The 17,328-nt window shown below is 40.4% G+C and overlaps 2 protein-coding genes across 2 annotated transcripts; both read right to left on the reverse strand.

Moving 5' to 3' along the window:
• Positions 1-1,206: 1,206 nt before the first annotated feature.
• LOC129093595 (PC-esterase domain-containing protein 1A-like) lies at positions 1,207-6,689 on the reverse strand. The gene is made up of 10 exons (XM_054601660.1): positions 6,440-6,689; positions 6,266-6,344; positions 6,036-6,115; positions 5,230-5,462; positions 4,252-4,402; positions 3,416-3,662; positions 3,174-3,224; positions 2,598-2,666; positions 2,189-2,314; positions 1,207-2,074 (listed from the first exon to the last, which is right to left on the reverse strand). The coding sequence occupies exons 1-10, from the start codon at positions 6,440-6,442 to the stop codon at positions 1,944-1,946; spliced, it is 1,170 nt and encodes a 389-aa protein (XP_054457635.1). The 5' UTR covers positions 6,443-6,689; the 3' UTR covers positions 1,207-1,943.
• Positions 6,690-7,571: 882 nt separating this feature from the next.
• On the reverse strand, positions 7,572-17,028 carry rpgrip1 (RPGR interacting protein 1). The gene is made up of 30 exons (XM_054601846.1): positions 16,998-17,028; positions 16,488-16,541; positions 16,224-16,341; positions 15,834-16,039; positions 15,634-15,736; positions 15,331-15,468; positions 14,888-14,993; positions 14,718-14,741; positions 14,478-14,624; positions 14,308-14,381; positions 13,808-14,028; positions 13,493-13,599; positions 13,336-13,386; positions 13,058-13,237; positions 12,817-12,934; positions 12,465-12,628; positions 12,033-12,363; positions 11,625-11,785; positions 11,140-11,372; positions 10,749-10,864; positions 10,359-10,555; positions 9,990-10,046; positions 9,692-9,876; positions 9,352-9,406; positions 9,144-9,210; positions 8,768-8,862; positions 8,427-8,616; positions 8,254-8,338; positions 8,004-8,131; positions 7,572-7,876 (listed from the first exon to the last, which is right to left on the reverse strand). The coding sequence occupies exons 1-30, from the start codon at positions 17,026-17,028 to the stop codon at positions 7,647-7,649; spliced, it is 3,972 nt and encodes a 1,323-aa protein (XP_054457821.1). The 3' UTR covers positions 7,572-7,646.
• Between the last annotated feature and the right edge of the window lie 300 nt (positions 17,029-17,328).

Below are 17,328 nucleotides of genomic sequence, written 5' to 3' on the forward strand. Positions count from 1 at the left end.
GATTATCAAGAGGCTGAAGACCAGATCCACTGCTGAGGTGGCTGACACCTTCAATGTGTCTCAGCGTCAAGTACAAAGAATAAGAAAAAGATTTGAAGAGACTGGAGATGTTTTTGACAAGCCCAGGTCCGGCAGACCCCGCAAGACAACTGCTCGGGAGGACCGTTTGTTGGCTCGAAAATCCAAGGCCAGCCCCTTTTCCACTGCAGCAGAGCTCCACCAGGCCTGGTCACCTCAAGTCCCCGTGTCAACCAGGACAGTTTGTAGAATTCTGTCTCGAAATGGCCTCCATGGTCGAATCAGTGCCCAGAAACCAGCACTAAACAAAAGGCAATTAAAAAAACGTGTGGCATTTGCCAAGGCCCATAGCCTGCTAAAAGGATGGACGCTGGAAAAGTGGCAGAAGGTGGATTTCTCAGATGAATCTTCGGTTGAATTACATCACAGCCGCCGCAAATATTGCAGGAGACCTACTGGAGCCCGCATGGATCCGAGATTCACCCAGAAAACAGTTAAGTTTGGTGGCGGAAAAATCATGGTCTGGGGTTACATCCAGTATGGGGGTGTGCGAGAGATTTGCAGGGTGGAAGGCAATATCAATAGCCTAAAATATCAAGAAGTATTAGCTACCTCTTACATTCCCAACCATACAAGGGGTCAAATTTTGCAGCAGGATGGTGCTCCATCGCATACTTCCATCTCTACATCAAAGTTCCTCAAGGCGAAGAAGATCAAGGTGCTCCAGGACTGGCCAGCCCAGTCACCAGACATGAACATCATTGAGCATGTCTGGGGTAGAATGAAAGAGGAAGCATGGAAGACAAAACCAAAGAATCTGCTTTCTTTGCTATTCCTGATGACTTCATCAATAAATTGTATGAATCATTGTCGAACCGCATGGATGCAGTCCTTCAAGCTCATGGAAGTCATACAAGATATTAAATATGGATCTCACAGCACCACTACTTAATTCACTGATGTTATGCAACATATTTTTGTATTTGAAGTAAATTATTTGTTCAATTTTCACATTACTCTCTGTAGGCGACAAAACTTTTGTCTTGCCAAAATCTGACCTTTCTGTGTTCATTAAATGATCAATCTTTCTTCAGTGAAGCAAATTTATTTTAGTATATTAAACATAATTTAGGAGGGTTTTAGCTTTCATATGAGCCATTTCTAAAACCAATGGATAAATTAAAAGTCAGGTTATAAGCTGTTGTTTCTACAAAATGGATAAGTGACAAGACTTTTGTCAGGGACTGTAGTAATCAGTTTGGTATAATAACAAGGCATCTAAAGTTCAAAATCTGTTATACCAAAGGATTAAATGAATAAATTATCAAATGTAGCAAAATTACATTGTTACAGGCTTGGGCAAAGCAGATATATATGCAATCACTTCTTTGATTGCATACATCTCGTTCTTATTTCCACAACAATGTTAAAAGTCGTGAACACACCAGGCATAAAAGGAAATTAAATCTTTATACCATACTCGATTGGTGGGTGACAGCATCAGAAGGCTCATTAATTTAGCACTGTAATAAATTATTCGTTTTAAAACAAGTCAAAAACAGTCCCCTCGAAATCATAGCATCAACTTTAATAGAACACATCACCTGACACATTTTAGTGCAGAATTAAAAATTCTTAGAAATATATTTAAAATCAATTTTTGGTGCCAGAACTCAAAAAAATGAAAATTCAACTAGAAGACTACCAATTTACAATATTAGCAAAAAGACCAATATGTACATGTCAGAGGCCATTCACTGAAATAAATTACATCGCAGTGTGAACCAAGCCATTTGAGGATTAATGCTTCCTCCTAGTTACAAGCCTCTTGTGAAACAAAATTGTACTGCAGATGAGGAAGAAACTGCAGTAAACAACAATTATGGGAACACTATATCCGAATCCTGTAAAAACTCCCTGCCTCATTAGTAGCGGCCATGATGGCCATATTGACCGTATCGCAGTTGTGTGTACGGAGCATAGTGATGTCTGGCACGTCGGCTCCTCATCACGTTCTGTTGATGGTGCTTGTTGTTGGGCGGCCTGTAGTCGAACCCTGCAGAACATACAGGACATGTTAATAGGCTCTAGAGAAGACATGGCAGCTCAAAGACAATTCAACTAACTAGAACAGAAGATCTGCAGATGCATTGGTCTTAAAAACACTTGCCATGTCTGAGGTGGGGTGGTAGGCAATATGCATATGGCTGCGGGATGTTCATGAAACCAAAAGGCGGGTAATCAGGGTAGAACTCCTCTCTGTAGCCATTATAATATCTCCTTGATGGGTGTCGCTCTGTGAAAGGGAGACAAGCGAGGTTGGGGTGGCATAAGAGACAGACACTTTGCGATTATCCTGTTTTTTTAAATTACTTCTACTGCACAAGAAACTGACATTTAATTGTTGATGCCTTAGATGACTGAGACATGTTCTGCAATCACAGTGCATTATAAAGGGTCTACAATATCTTAATGTGTCATTAGTTTGAATATTAATATTGAAGTAGTTTTAGCAGTACTTTGAACACAATCAAAGAACACAGCAAATCCTTTCTCGTTGTAGATGTTGGAGGTCTTACCCATGTTGGAAAAATTGTTGGTGGGAGGATGGTAGCGGTTCTTAGGAGTACGTACTGCTCGATGTACTCCTGAAAAAACAGTATTACATACATCAGCAAACAGATACGAAGATTAGCTGAAGGAAGCGCTTTGTTTACAAGATACAAGACACTAACATTGAGGTTTTTCTCTAGACTGTAGTTTTACCAACATGTATCCAGGTTCTCTGAAGATTAAAGAAAAGCCCAATTTATGTTCTAGTAATATATGCTATTTAATCTGTTAAATTTATTTAATCCCAAAATAAAAACAAATAGAGATCAAAATCAACATTTAACAGGGAATATCAAATACCACTGGGCAACATTTACTGTCCACCATTGTAATTTGAACATGGATATAAAACATTTTTTTAATTGTTAGTTAAACAACTGATTGTATACTTCAAAGCTATAATAAAAAAGATACATTCCACAAGTAATAGGATGCCATATGCAAATCACATTTCCTTTCTCCATTTGACTGTAGATGACAGTCATCTTGATGGACAATAGAAATAATCCAAATCACATCATCATAATAATAATCTGTTTTACCTTTAGGTTTGGAACTTCCATTGGCTGGCAGCTGAGCAACCTCAGTATGCTCTAAAGAAATAAAAAAAAAATAAGGAACATGTCAACATAATGAAATCAAATATATATATTCTTTAAAAAAATAAAAGAAAAAAAAATAATCACAGGCTCACAGCTGTATGCCTAAACCACATCCTCTCTTAAAGATTTACTTGTCTGTCTGTGTGTCTGTGTGTCTGTGTGTGGAAAGTATTCCTCCTCACCCACACCAGACAGTGGACTGGGCATAATAACACCCCAGGCCTGTGCAGAGTGCTCCAACAGCAGAGAGGTTATCTTGCGGTGGGCAAGGGCGTTCCAGTGGACTCCGTCCCCCATACGATGTTGCAGGGAAAAGCGAAACTGGAAGTGGAAGTCCAACACGTCCATCCCATAGGCATCAGCCAGAGTACCGCTAAAGAAGTTGGCGTCAATCACATCGTAACGCAGCTGAGAAGCCTTGTGCTCAATCTGAGGTGGGGTGAGGGAGAAGAGGACACATTTTTAAGGCTGAAAAAGCAGTCAAGAAATAAGCTTCTTATCCTCCATCAGACAGTGTGGAGAAAAAAAAATAACCAAACTAGTTTTAAACATTACTATGGTCTCCTGTGTTCAGTTTTGGTAATGCAACTCACTTTGGTGATTTGTTTGAACTCCACAGGCACCTGTTCAAATTATAAAAGTCTTCTGCTGTCTGTCTGTTGTGAACTGATGAACTACATTTATAATCATTCCAGTTTCACTATAAAATGACTGTGGGCATGCAGTATGATCCTGCTGTGGATGGAGACAAATAAAATACACATTGTAATTTTCTTGGTCCAGTTTGTCCAACTGTCATACTGCTATTGACAGGACAGCTGGTTCGGAGGACAGGCGATGTGGATTGAATGAATGTATGCCTAAGTAGTCTTTACACACCACTGGTGTCTCGTATTGTTAATTCCCAGGATGGTGTAAAATGAAATACAACATGTTTTGACAGACTGTGCGCCAATTTGACACCACAAGGTACAATTTCCATGTCTACTTATGATGCAGGTGTTTGGCGATGATGTACCTCGGGCACCAGGAAACCACCTCTGATCGTCTTTCCTAAGGGCATGGTGAGGTTCCATATGACCAGTGTTTCCTTCGGCAGAATCTCCCTAATCTCAGCGAAAAATGTGTGTAGGTTCTCTTTGTAGTTTTCTAGCGAACTGGAATTGTATCTACGAAACCCAACACAGATACAGAAGGACAAAAGAGAGGACAAAATCACTATGCAAACTAATCAAGAGAGATTCAGTGACACCATAAATGAGAGAAAAGGTCAGGCAAAACCTTTTACATTTGAGCTGGGCAGCGCTTTGTCTTCCGCCACTGCTGTCTCACAATCACATTATTATGCACCAAATCTGATCACTTAAATGTTGCAGTGACTTAGAAAGTATTGAGTCAGTGGAAAAAACACTGCTACACAGTAGTAGAGAGCTCTTCCCTCTCGGTTAGATAAAGAAGCAAGGAAGGGAGACATTAATACTGAAGACTTCAACCTTTTGGAAATGTAAATAGTTGTGGCCTATCAAAACACACATCTTCACCCCACAAATTGGCTCAGTAAAAAATGTGGTTGTATATGACGGGAGGAGTTAGCTAGGTGAATAATTTTGTACGTGATTAAATAAATGCATGTATATCTCTCGAGGTCCAGATTTGAGTCTTCAAAAATGATAGTTAATAAAAAAAAAATACTCAAAAACCTATTTTGCAGTATATTCCAAACATCTGAGCAGACAGCAGCTAACACAGGATAAGATAATAAAATTATCTTATACTTTTTTTCCACTATGCTATTAAGTAATCTGATCTGTATCAACATCTCCTGGTAAACAGGTGGAATTGCATGAACAGCTCTTGAGCACAGTCACCCCCAACCCCTCTAACCACCTTAAAATTACAGTAAAGTCGCACCTGAATGACCGAATGTTCACTGAACAGATCACCAAGGTAATTAGTTCTACCAGTACTATTACTAGTTACTCCTTCACCTACCCACCTGGAAATATCCCAAACACAGGAGTTGAAGATGATTACATCAGGTTTCAGGTCACGGCGTAGGTCTTGTAAGATGCTCCGCATATAGGAAGAGTAAACTCGAGTGACAAAATAGAAGCGGACCAAATGGTGGGCGGACTGGAACTGGCGTACCTCCCGGTACTCAGTTCCATTATGCATTGGATGAAAAGTACCACCTTCCACCAGGCAGTCTTGTTCAAAATTCTTCTCTCCCTGAACGAGAAAAACATGTGTGAGAAAAACAGGAAAAAAACGATGAGGGGTACACAAGCTACCAGCATGGGGAAAAAGTATGCCCTGGGAACCACTAAATAGTCCAACTATGTTCCAAGTTGTGGCATTGAACTTTCTAGGATCACAGCTTATAATAATAATGACATTAAAATGGCAATCTTAAAGACGTTTCATTAATAATCATTTAACAATTGTCAAAGTCTCTGTCTATTGCCGAAGGAGGTAACATAATGGTGATTAAGCCTATGGCCGACTGATAAAAGTATTGCAATATTTATTACGAACTGGTTGTCTCTGGTGATATTCCCTGGGGAAAATGCTGTATTACAATATGTCTTCACTGTATACACACCAAATATGTAACTATGCACTGAAAATTCCCATTTCATTATTGAATCTCCAAATTTCCAGACTGTGAAACTCTGAGCATTTTTTTTAACTTTTTTCACTCAAATAGTTATTCTAAAAAAATCAACCAGGACTGAAATCTTAAGGATTGCCACTTCAAACAAAACCTCGTAGTTTCATCTTTTAATCAGTATGAACACTTGCCTTGCTCTTCAGTTGTCTTGGGGAGAGATATTTCTCCTTCTGCAATAGAAGAACTAGGTCCTTGTAGACTGACCTCTGAACTACGGGTGAAAGAAGGCGGGCATCAAACATATAGTTACAAATGTAAATGGATTAGAGTCAACATTAAATGGGCTGCAGTAAAAGTTTAAAACACAATTATTACTTTCCATTTTATTTTGAAAATGAGAGTAATGGTTACTACTACTCACTGGAGTCGCCCAGCACCACCACGAACTTGTTGTGGAGCAGCTGGCTGGCCTGCTGGTGGCTCACACACGTCATGATCTCCTGCTCATTCACACCAAACACGCACGCTCAGATAGTGCACGGTCTCAGGTCTCGGGTCACGTGACAAACAAACAAACCAGCGTGACGTTCCTTACCATTGTTGAAATAAGGGTCAAGTTGTAGAAGTAGCGTTATTCAACGGTTGAGGCGAACTAACGCTCGAGGTTCTAAAGCTGACATCAACGTTTTTAGTTCCAGGTTCCAAAACCGCAAAGACTTCACCAACTGATCCCCGGTCACCCGAAACGTTCTAAGTCACTGACGTGCTCCACGCCGCCGTTCATGAGGTTCGACCGCAAGTTTCTCCAATTTGAAAATGAACTTAAATGAAGTTTCCGTTCGCGCCTTGAATCGCAGTCTCGCGAGGCTAACTTGATAAAATTCAATCAATCAATTGAAACGTGGTTTTGTAGTTTGATTGACTTTGCCTGTGTTTATTAATAATGGAATTATAAATTGATACATTTTTAAAAAAAAACATTTGACACATCCTCTTTATAGAAAAATCGATCTGTAAAAAAACGTTTTTTTGTCTTCATATGATTAATTAATAGTTAAATTTCAAATTTTAAATGCTAAAAAAAAGTTTTTATATTTTACTTAGCCCTCCATGCATTGTGAACTGTTTGCACCCTGTTGCCCAAATTCCCTTACTCAAATGATATGCCAAGAGACCAACCAGTCCTGCGGTGGAATAACACAACCTGGTACCAGGTCTCAGTTGGTTAATGGTGTGTTGATTAAACCCAAATAATGGAGATAATCAACAATTTTAATATGATGAAGAACTCCATGTGGTATGTCAAGCACTTTAAATTCCATCTTTCCGAAAGGACAAATTATCAAGATCATCATCTGTTTAACATCTCTCTGGCAGGAGACAATGCCTTTACTAAAAGTTGGCTCGTATATGAAGTCTAAAAATAAAACATTGTGTTACCCTCAATTTTAAAATAGGATTAAGAAACATAATTAAATGGTATAACTTTTTTGAAGAACAATACACAATCATGTAAAGTTCTTTGCTTTGAGTTTATTTGAGAAACAAATATACCCACCAAAATTATACTGAGAAGACACTGTTAATCAGATACATGGTAAAATGTACTGGATTCACTTGGAGATTGAAAGACATGCACATCAAATTTATAAAATCCATAAATAAACTTCAAAGAACAGCATCATATGCATCTCAAAAATGCCTCTTTATTTATTTGCTTTGGGAACTGTTAAAGAACAGGATACATACAGTGAAAGAAAACATCTTCATACAGAAGGCAACCTCTCTGTTAATCTCATACTTCAGAAGTCACTATCATCATCATCATCATCTACCACTATTTGATCTTTTTTCTTCTCTTCCTCTTGCTCCTTCAATTCTTTTTCCTCCTCATCCTCTTCATCTGTGTCATCTTCTTTCTTCGTCTCTCTTCTCTGGTGAAACTCTTGGTATATCCCAGTCAGAGCTTTCGCTGCTTCCAGAGATACTTTCAGATTTCCTATCACCTCCTTGTCTTCATCCACACTCACCACTGGAGGAAAACAGAGACAGAGTGACAGGCCGACTGTTAGAAAACTTTATGTTTAACACATTGCCCTCATGATCGATTTGCTTTAAGAGTCTTGGTATCAAAAGTAAGACACATATACAACACTTACCATCAATTTGTTGGTCGCTGACATCATTTCCAGTGAGGAGCAGTTCCTGCAGGTCCAGAAAGGCATGTCCGACGTCCACACACTCCTCATCGTCGTACATTGGCTCACTGACTACTGTGAACTTTAACCTTGCCACGACACACAGACATAGACAATTTTGATGACATCCATAAATTGCAAAGAAATAAAATGATGTATTTGATCATATTTTAAGTTGTTAAGGTGACACAAGAGACAATAATGACACTACCTGCCCTGGTTTGGATCAGTGCCCTCCAACATGGTGTAAAGATATTGTCTGAGTGGAGCTGACTGTGAACCATCCACGTATATCACTGACAGAGACAAACAAGAGGATTTGGGGGGTTATAAAACAATTAAAACTTTCTTGGACAAATATACTCAAAGCTCACCCACTCTCACCTCGTGTGAAGTTGTAGTAAATCTCCTCTCCCTTTGTGGGTTTGCGGAGGGACATTGGTGTTTCTGTCGTCTCCATCGGGACGCCCAGCAGCCGGTATTCCACATAAACACGCTGCACTGACTTGTCCAGCGCCACGCGTGAGGACGGTTCGAACGACAGGGACAGAATCTCCACTCTCAGCTTGTCACCCTGAAACATAAAACAAAGTCACCTAGTTTTATCATAATATCTGACCTTATATTAGATCCAAAGATATACAGATGACAATAATAACAAAATCCTACTTTTTTCTATTTCATTCATACATTTTCTCTCTCTCACACAGTTACTTCGTTCCTACCTTCCTCATTTTCCGGTTTGGTGTAATGACAATAATGTCGCTTTGTGAGGAACTTGACTCTAAAGACTCTAGAGCTTCATTGTCTTCTGCAGGAGCTGTTTAGACAAAAAACAGAAAGACCTGGATTCATTATGTTTTTAATTTGACTGGCTGGGCTGAAAACAAAAGCTCTGTCAACATACGACAGCTTCATATGGGTTCGAGGTATATTATCAGTAAGTAAATATCTCTAATTTGTAAATGTTTTGAGATCAAATGGGTTCTTATATAAACCTTTTTTTGGATTTTTAAACAATGGCATAATGAGGATTCAAATGAATACAAGAAACAAAATGCAGGTGTGTAGGCCTACAATGTATTCTACATGAATAGTTACCACTCTCACTCCTCTCCTCTTCCTCCTGTTCACCATACATTGACACCTGATCCACAGAGGGAAGGTCCTGAGAAAAAGAAATCTGATATGAGCCCATTCATCAGTCAATTATTTCTAATTACCCGTGTTTCTCATTCCACAAAATTGCATAAACATTTGTTACCAGATATTGTGTTCAGGACTGTTGAGAGAGAGAATGAGCTCCTACCTGAGTCCTGGCATCGCTGGCAGAGCTTGTCCTCGACAGCGTTGTGGGTGAAGATCTTAAAAATGATTAAAATAAAATAATATGAATACAATGATTTAATTAAAATGAAAATCATTTGCACAGGCTGGTATGATTTGATTTTAAATCACTGAAAAACCAGAACCATTTCTAACATTTAGATCTGTTAAAACGTTTTGTAATGGCTGTCTCTACAATGGTTTCTCTTTTTGTCCTTCTACACTAATCCTAAAACTCCTAGAACTCCATCAAGCTCATCAAGTTCTACAAAAACAAGATAAGGAAGGGGATTTTTTATCAAGCAAAAAAAATTGTAACTTACTTTCTTGTCGGCAAATGAGAGGGTGTGGTCAGTCTAGGCTCAGGCGTGAGATGCGGTGTGTCGTGGTAAAGTTCAGGTGACCTCTTGGTGGCTCTCTTCCTGCCATTGGCCAGCAGTTTCACCAAGGTTGGTTGCTTTGGTAGAATGTTATGTGAGCTTTTCTGTTTTACAGCTGGAGGCCGCGGCTGTAAAACAGACGAATACACAAGTAAACAAAATAGTTCCTATGCTTAAATAATGATGAAAACCAACAGTTCAGCTGTAAATTTGCAACTTTTGTTTGTGCTTAAAACCTTACCAAAGCTTTAGTTTCTTTCTGCAGTGCTTTGGTTTCTCTTGGATCAAGTAGCTGAGTCTGCGGTAAAGCCACAGAAGAACAGGCATTAAGCCATGGCACAGGAAACTAGTAATTGAGCATATGATACATTTTAGCATTTACACATTGATTTTTGACGAAATCTCTACCCAAAAGTTATAACATGATGTCAGCAAATTGAACGCTCGTTCGAGGTACATTTACTTTAAAAGAGGGTTAAAGGTGACATTGCTTTTCATCAGTTCATACACTTATTAAACAAATGTTCATGAAATAAACCTGCAGCTCTCCAGAGCATTATCAGTAACTCCCAAATCTTTTCACTCACTAAAATAAATAATATCACCTTACTCTGGGCTTGGCTATAGGCCTCTGTGAAGCTTCAGCCTCCTCTCTCCTCCTCTCCTCCCTCTCAGATATTTCCTTGTCCTGTCTTCCCTGTCTACCCAGCACAGTGTCCACCGATGGTTGGAAGGGGTACTTCCACTTTATCAAGACCCGGACCATGCCTCGGGGTCCACCAGCCGGATCCCTCAGAACATAGTCACCTGGCCAGACAGAGAGAAAAAAAAGATAAAAACACTTCTAAACTGATGATTGGGTAGTTAAGGTTTTAATATGTGATGTAATTATGTGAATATAAGATGTTGGCTTCCACTTTCATCACTTTCATCTTCATGCTTCCTCTAGTTGTAGATGAATAATAATGATGTAATTGTTTTACTCTTCTCTCTCCCTCACCTCTGATCTCCCTGCCAGTAGCCAGGGCTCGCAGTGGGATGGGGGTCTTAGCCAGATATGCTGGCGGTATCTGGTCATCACTGTCATCAAACACATACACCCACAAACTGCTTGACCTGGACAAAAGGAGGAGTTGAATATTGTCAATATTTTTGCAGAGATAGGGATTTTCTAAAGCACTAACTTTTAAAAAACTGAAATATTCAGATCTTTCTCAAGTTCATTTTGATACTCATTAATTTAACCAAGTAGTTAAATTATCTGCTAAAAGAAAAACCCAGAAAGAAAAACCTTAAAAATGTAAGAAAGCTGTGTAACAACAAGCCAATGCCCTCTTCAATATTATCTGAATTTCTAACATATTTTCAACATATATATTCTTTCAACATACCTCAGGTAGTGCAACACATCAGCTGTTACTGCTAGTGGGTAGCTGGTAGTATCACTGAACACCGGGTCAGCGGTGGACTGGACTGTTTGAGAAACGTGAGGTGGCAGGTCGTAAAACCTGTATGTCAGGTAAGCATCAGGAAGAAGTCCAGGCCAGCGAGCATTAAGGCCCACACAACGTTCCAACATAACCACCAACTCATTGGGGATTCCCCCACCGTAGTCATGTAACTCCTGCAAACAGCATTAAAGAAATTTAAATAAATAACTGTTTCCAAAATAACATATACCTAATACACTGGCTAAACCACAGACCTCACTGCGAACAGTTTTCTTCCGGTCTATTCTTTGGTAGAAAGAAGTTTTTGAAAATGTAGAGTCACCGTTCCTCTTTTGAAAAAGTCACAGTATGAAGAGATAACGGCAAAACGATCTCCATGGCTACCCACCACTAAAGGTAAGTGATAAAATATCAACCTATTTTACCTCATGACCAGCATCCTGCCAGCCAAGAGAGATGTGCACAGGACGCCTCTGTGCCGCTGTTCTCCTGTCAGCTCCTCTCTCTGCCACAGTGTCTATGGGCTCTGCAGGATAAAACAGGCGCACCCAGAAGTCCACAACACCAACAAGTGCACCCTCAGAGCCTTGGACGGAGACAGACATACAGACACATTTGAAGACAATTAATTATCAAGTTAATGAATATTACCACACACAGTGCATTATGTCATAAATAAGAGCATTCCAACATAATATGTAAAAGAAAAATTACAGGAAATGTATCTATTAAGGTATAGAAACATAATATCGGCAATCATTGCATGTTAAACTATGTGCAGAAAAAGTAGCATCAAATCCAGTATATTACTTTTTTAAAAATTCCACACTCACCTGAGATATTGACATGACCAACGACGCGCTCCCCTCTTTTCTCCATAGCACCCATGAGGGACATCTGCCCACTTCCATGTGTCAAAAACCTGACCCCTCCTATCGCCTGGTGGAGCTCCACTCTGACCCTTGACCCCTGACCTCCCAGCCTGCCCAGATCTCGGGCTGTTAGAGCGTAGCGTGACGTGAAGCCGTACTCTGGTTGGCTGCCTGACACCAGAGGGGTGGAGTGCACCTCAAAGTCCAAAAGGCTGTAGGTGCAGAAGGTCACAATGTCTTCACGCTGGATGCTGCCCATGGTACGAAGCCCTGCTGGGGTGAAGGTGGCGGCCTGAAGGTGCAAAACAAACAGATTTCAGCCTCATGGGAAACTTGCTCCAAATGACATTGAGTGGAAAAACTAACGTCTGTTTTTTTTTTTTTTTTTTATACCTTAAGGTGGATCTCCAACAGTGACTCCCCAGCTCTCAGCTGAGAAAAGGACATGTCCTCCTCAATGGGCTGTACCACCTCCTGGTCTCCAGCTAGCCAGGTGTACTGCATTGGTATGGTCCGCTTGCAGTTCCTGGGGCTGTATGCTATCTCTTTCAACTGAGCTTTAGAGTACAAGTAGAAAATAAATAGTTTTGAGATTCTGACACTGACTACCCAGATCTTTTTCTCAACAAACTGCAAACACCTCCTGCATGTCAATAAATCAGTGATAGACAGCACAGAAGAAAGTGATTAGTAATTATATTGGGTTATCTTGCCTCTAGTGGTACGAAATTAGTGTTGTTCATACCTTGTAAAGCGTTGATCTGAAGAGCTCTTTTTGATAAAAGTTTGTCTTTCTCTGACATCCACCTCCTGCTCTCCTCCCTCTCTCTGTCCATCTTCAGGTTGACTGTGTTCAACTCTTCCTTGGGAACAAGAGTTTGATCAGAGACCAGTTTAGTTAAAATAGGAGGAGAAACAATGCTGATTACAATTTTGTCTAGTGTACATTTATTTGACAAATGTGTTTACTGTGTATGTGTGTGTACCTGAAGGTCTTTACTGATATGGTGCTCCACCAGTAGAAGGTTTCTTGTTTTCTGCAATTCCAGGATAGTCTCAGCATGCGATGCCTGGATGTTTACCAGCTCACGGGGCAAATCCTCCACCTTCCCATCAGCCCAGAGAAAACCCAGCCCCACCCTGCTCTCCTGCTGCATCCTAAATGCCTGTAATTGGAGGGAAAGAATGCAAAAAGGTTTAAATGCTATTAAGTTTGCTATCAGTTCTAACAGAGGTAAATAAAAATAAAAATGAGTGTGCAAACCTTGATCTGTATAAGAGTTTCACTGAGATCCTCAACGCTCATGTCAAACTCCTGGAAGAGAGAAGAGAGATGATGAAAAGTGTGATTAAAAACAAGACAGCAACAATAAGAGACTGATGCTGTTCAACAGTTTATTATTAAGTCCTTCATCTCTGACCTTTGTGACAGAGTCCAGTCTGTCCTGTAGAGCAGAAATCTGCTTTCTGTACTGGAGAACCTCCTGTTCCAGATGCTCTCTCTTGTCTATCGTCATCACAGAAGAATCTAAATGGCATAACACAGGACACATAAGTAAATAAAAGGGATTGTAAAGTAATGTACTGTTTGCTTTTGGCACTGGAAGAGTTCAGTGCTTCAGGTGTTGGGGTCTAATTTAAATAAAATGAAATAAAATATTTCCTCCTTAACCAACTCCACTCCTTCTCATTGTCAAACTGCAGCAGATGCAGTGCCACCAGTCTGAAACTCCTACCTTTTTCTCGCTCCCACTTCTCCTCCAGTATCTCCTTCTCTCGTCTCAGTTTCTCTTTCTCCAGCTCCAGCCGGCCTCTCTCCCCCCTCTCTGCTTGCAGCATTTCTTCGAGTCTCTGGATGTCCATCCTGCTGATGTGTTCTCCCTGTTCCTCCCTCCTCTGGTTAACTTCTCTATGTTGTTCCACCTTGCCATCCTGATTGCTTTGCACTGATAAAGTACTAGGAAGGAAAATGGTGAATATAATCATACGAGGTGAAACACAAAATGACGTTTAGAAGTAATTCTCATATGTTAGGACTACTGTAAATGTATATGTTTTCATATCGACATAAACCTGTTCTAAAGTCATGTTCTGCTGCTCCTGCAAGGCAACTTGCATTTACTGTGCATCTCAATTTCCAGAGAAGTCAAGGTATGATCCCTCAAACCTCTTGGTTAATGTGCACCATAAGTTCTTAAATAATGTTTTTCAGGGCCTAGAAGACTTTATCTCTCACCTCTCGATTAGAGTGTCATAGTTATCTTTTATTAGATCCCTCTCTCCCTCCAGGTCCGATATACGGTCTTGTAGCTGAAAGAGAGAGAATAATCATATAAAAAAACTGACAACACGTTACATAACATTAAGTCTTTCCTAGTCGGGATTTATACATGCCAGATGAAGTACCTTGTCCAGGGTCTGTAGAGACAGGGTGGAAGTGGTCAGTTGTCCCTCCAGTGCCAGTGCTCTCTGTCTCTCCTGCTTTAGCTGTTCAGTCAGCTCCTCCACTTTCTCCAGCAGAGCTCCCTGGCTTTCCCTCAGTGACCGCTGACGCTGGGGTGAACACATGACACTCAAAATGAATATGAGTTAAGTATCAGACTACTACAGGTATTCATAAAGCTGTTTGTGTAACGGGGCATTTACCTCCTCAAGCTGATTCTCATATGCCTGGAAGGAAAGAAGAAAAGCACATTTGTCTTTTAAGGACCAATGCGATATTAATGTAAATGACTAAAGTACTGATCCCAAATTCTTATGCTACTGTAATAACAAAAAATAAATTATAAATGTATAAACAAATATGGTCATCTAACCTCCTGCAGGTTGTTGAACTTCTCCTGGGTGACTCTCAGAGCAGTGCTCTTGTCTGAAAGCTGCTTTTGAAGACGGATCAGATCCACATTCTCTCTAATAGTTATTCTGACATGGAGACAACAACAGGATTTATTATTTTAATTGACATGGATATTGTATAAGCAGCTGCCAAAAAGAGTTTCAAGTGGTAGAAAGAGCACTGCAATTTCCTGCTTATGTAGTATAAAACAGCTTTCAATCTAGATTGTTTAAGGAAGAATATTGGCAGTAGAGTCAGATTAGGCTCCTCCTCTTGCCTGGCTGAGCATTCAATGTGAATGGCCCAACAGTTCTCCAGTTTCTGAGTATCATTTTGAAATGTATTCAAACCACAACTAATTTATAAATTAATAAATATACAAAAATGTACTTATATTAGTAGTTGTATGTCTGCTGTAGCTACCTTTGTCTGTCAGCCTGTTGTTTCCTTATGTCTCTCACAGTTCCCTCTATCTCTTTCTCCTTCTCTCTCAGCGTGTCTCTGAGCGCCTGGGCAGTGAGCTCCAGCTCTGCAGCCCTCACCTGCTCGGTTACACTGGACCTGTTGGGAGGGTAGAGGGAGGTCAGCATGGAGTCATGAGGAGGTTTGGAAGTAAGGGTGGGATAGAGGAGAAAGAGAGAGTCAGGTAGCAGAATGAAGGGGGGCTGATGATATGATCAGAGGTTAGAAAACATCTGCTCAATGTTCTGTACATCACACACGTACAATCTCTCCATCTCTGCCCTGGTGTCTTCCAACATGGGGCCGTAGCGGGGCGGAGCCGTCTGGGCTGCCCTCCTGACTCCCCCATCCACTTCCATACATTTACCTGACAAGTAGGAGAAGAAGAAGAGAGGGAGGAAGGTCAGAGATGGAAAAGGAAGCAGTAGTTACCCTGGCTTACAATCATGTAAATATATACACACCTTTACTGAGCTTGTATGGCGTGCTTCCCCCAAGGTCCATAATGTGCTGCTTGGCCAGGCTGAGTTTGTTCTGCAGCAACCCTTTCTGGCTCTCCAGCATTGCCACACGGGCTTCAAGCTCCTGTATGGTGTCCTCCATGTCCCTCTCCTTCACACCGCTGGATCCAGGACGAAGCTGACGGAGACGCATCAGTCTGGTAGACATCCTGAGTCAAGGAGGAGGAGTGCAAATCAGCCATATTAAGGGGACTTGTCTTTATCATGTATATCTTTAAATCACATCCTAGAATCAACAGAGACGATTGTAACAGCTACAGTGAGATGGAACATTGATGTGCCCTGTTCTGCCCAAATGTCATGTGTCAGGTACAGTGTCAATGTTTCAGTTACCTGCGTAGCCTCATCTCCTGTGTACGAGTGTGTTGTCTTAGCACACTGTTTTCCTCTTGCAGTCTAAGACACAGGTCCTCCAGGTGCTCTCTGGGATACCTAAACAGGCGCTGAGGATCTGCTGAAGAAAGAGAGCAAGGTAGCCAAAAATAAAAACACTCATTCTGTATGTTTATGAAGAGGCACTTTTGAATGCTTTTGATTGAAAGACCAAAAATCTGAGTTGGATGAACTGAAAGGGTGAATATTATATGGTGGTTTTACCTTTTGTCTTCATGGCATGATGCTTCTTCCATGTCTTCACATCACGTAGAGTATCTGGAGAAAACATACGGATTCAGTCAAGACCGTCTTTGTGTATTTACACAAATATAAACAAATGCACTTCTATTGCAGAATTCAGAAGGACCTTTGACTCAATAAATTCCCTAAACCCATTACTTTCACTTCTACAACTAAATACCCCAACTTAACCTTAACTTAAAGTTACTGTAGCTCAGTGGATATTTGTTGAGAATATACACATTACTGATCCTCAAAAGATAATTTGCTTTGTTGCTCTATGGTAACACTGTCCCATTATCCATGTTGAGTGATATAGACCAGCTTTGTTTTGTTTACAACATTGGCAGAATAATACTTCATATTTATAATGTTAAACCCTTCCAATTTCCACAGGAAATATATGTCATGGGTTGAGGTTGAAACAAGTTATAGCAAAGCAGAGCAAATAAATGTATATTTTCTCATATTGCCAAAAGACAACACACAAACCTGGTACAGTTGGCATCAGTCCCGATCTCATCAGTCCAACATCTCTGACTGGGAGGTCTCCGGCTGTCTCATCCATCCCTGGCGACATCACACCTTTCCACTCAGCTAATCAGAAAGTGCCGGCCTTTGAAACGTCACAGCAGTAAACTTGTCATATTGATATCCACTGCTGATTTGGTGGCCTCCATCCAGGTTAAGTTACATACTGGAGTTTGGACTGAAAAACAGTTATATGAAAGGTTCTTAGGACTGCAGTTAAACAGTGAAACCAAAATTCATTATTGTGACCATAACTTGTTACATTTACATTTGTATAATTATAGGGCCTTAA

This window comes from Anoplopoma fimbria, chromosome 7 (assembly GCF_027596085.1).
Source record: "Anoplopoma fimbria isolate UVic2021 breed Golden Eagle Sablefish chromosome 7, Afim_UVic_2022, whole genome shotgun sequence".
Lineage (NCBI taxonomy): Eukaryota > Metazoa > Chordata > Actinopteri > Perciformes > Anoplopomatidae > Anoplopoma > Anoplopoma fimbria.

Bases quoted from the DNA above. Each gene is read 5' to 3' on its own strand.
- LOC129093595 (XM_054601660.1), bottom strand. The intron at 3,225-3,415 runs GTGAGGAGGAAT...TTATTTCTTTAG, and splicing joins CAGTCCACTGTCTGGTGTGG to AGCATACTGAGGTTGCTCAG. The intron at 2,075-2,188 runs GCAAGTGTTTTT...TATGTTCTGCAG, and splicing joins ACCACCCCACCTCAGACATG to GGTTCGACTACAGGCCGCCC.
- rpgrip1 (XM_054601846.1), bottom strand. From the start codon at position 17,028: ATGAGATCGGGACTGATGCCAACTGTACCAG. The intron at 16,342-16,487 runs GTAAAACCACCA...TTTCTTCAGCAG, and splicing joins TCATGCCATGAAGACAAAAG to ATCCTCAGCGCCTGTTTAGG. The intron at 8,339-8,426 runs GTGAGAGTGGGT...TGTCTCTGTCAG, and splicing joins TTACTACAACTTCACACGAG to TGATATACGTGGATGGTTCA.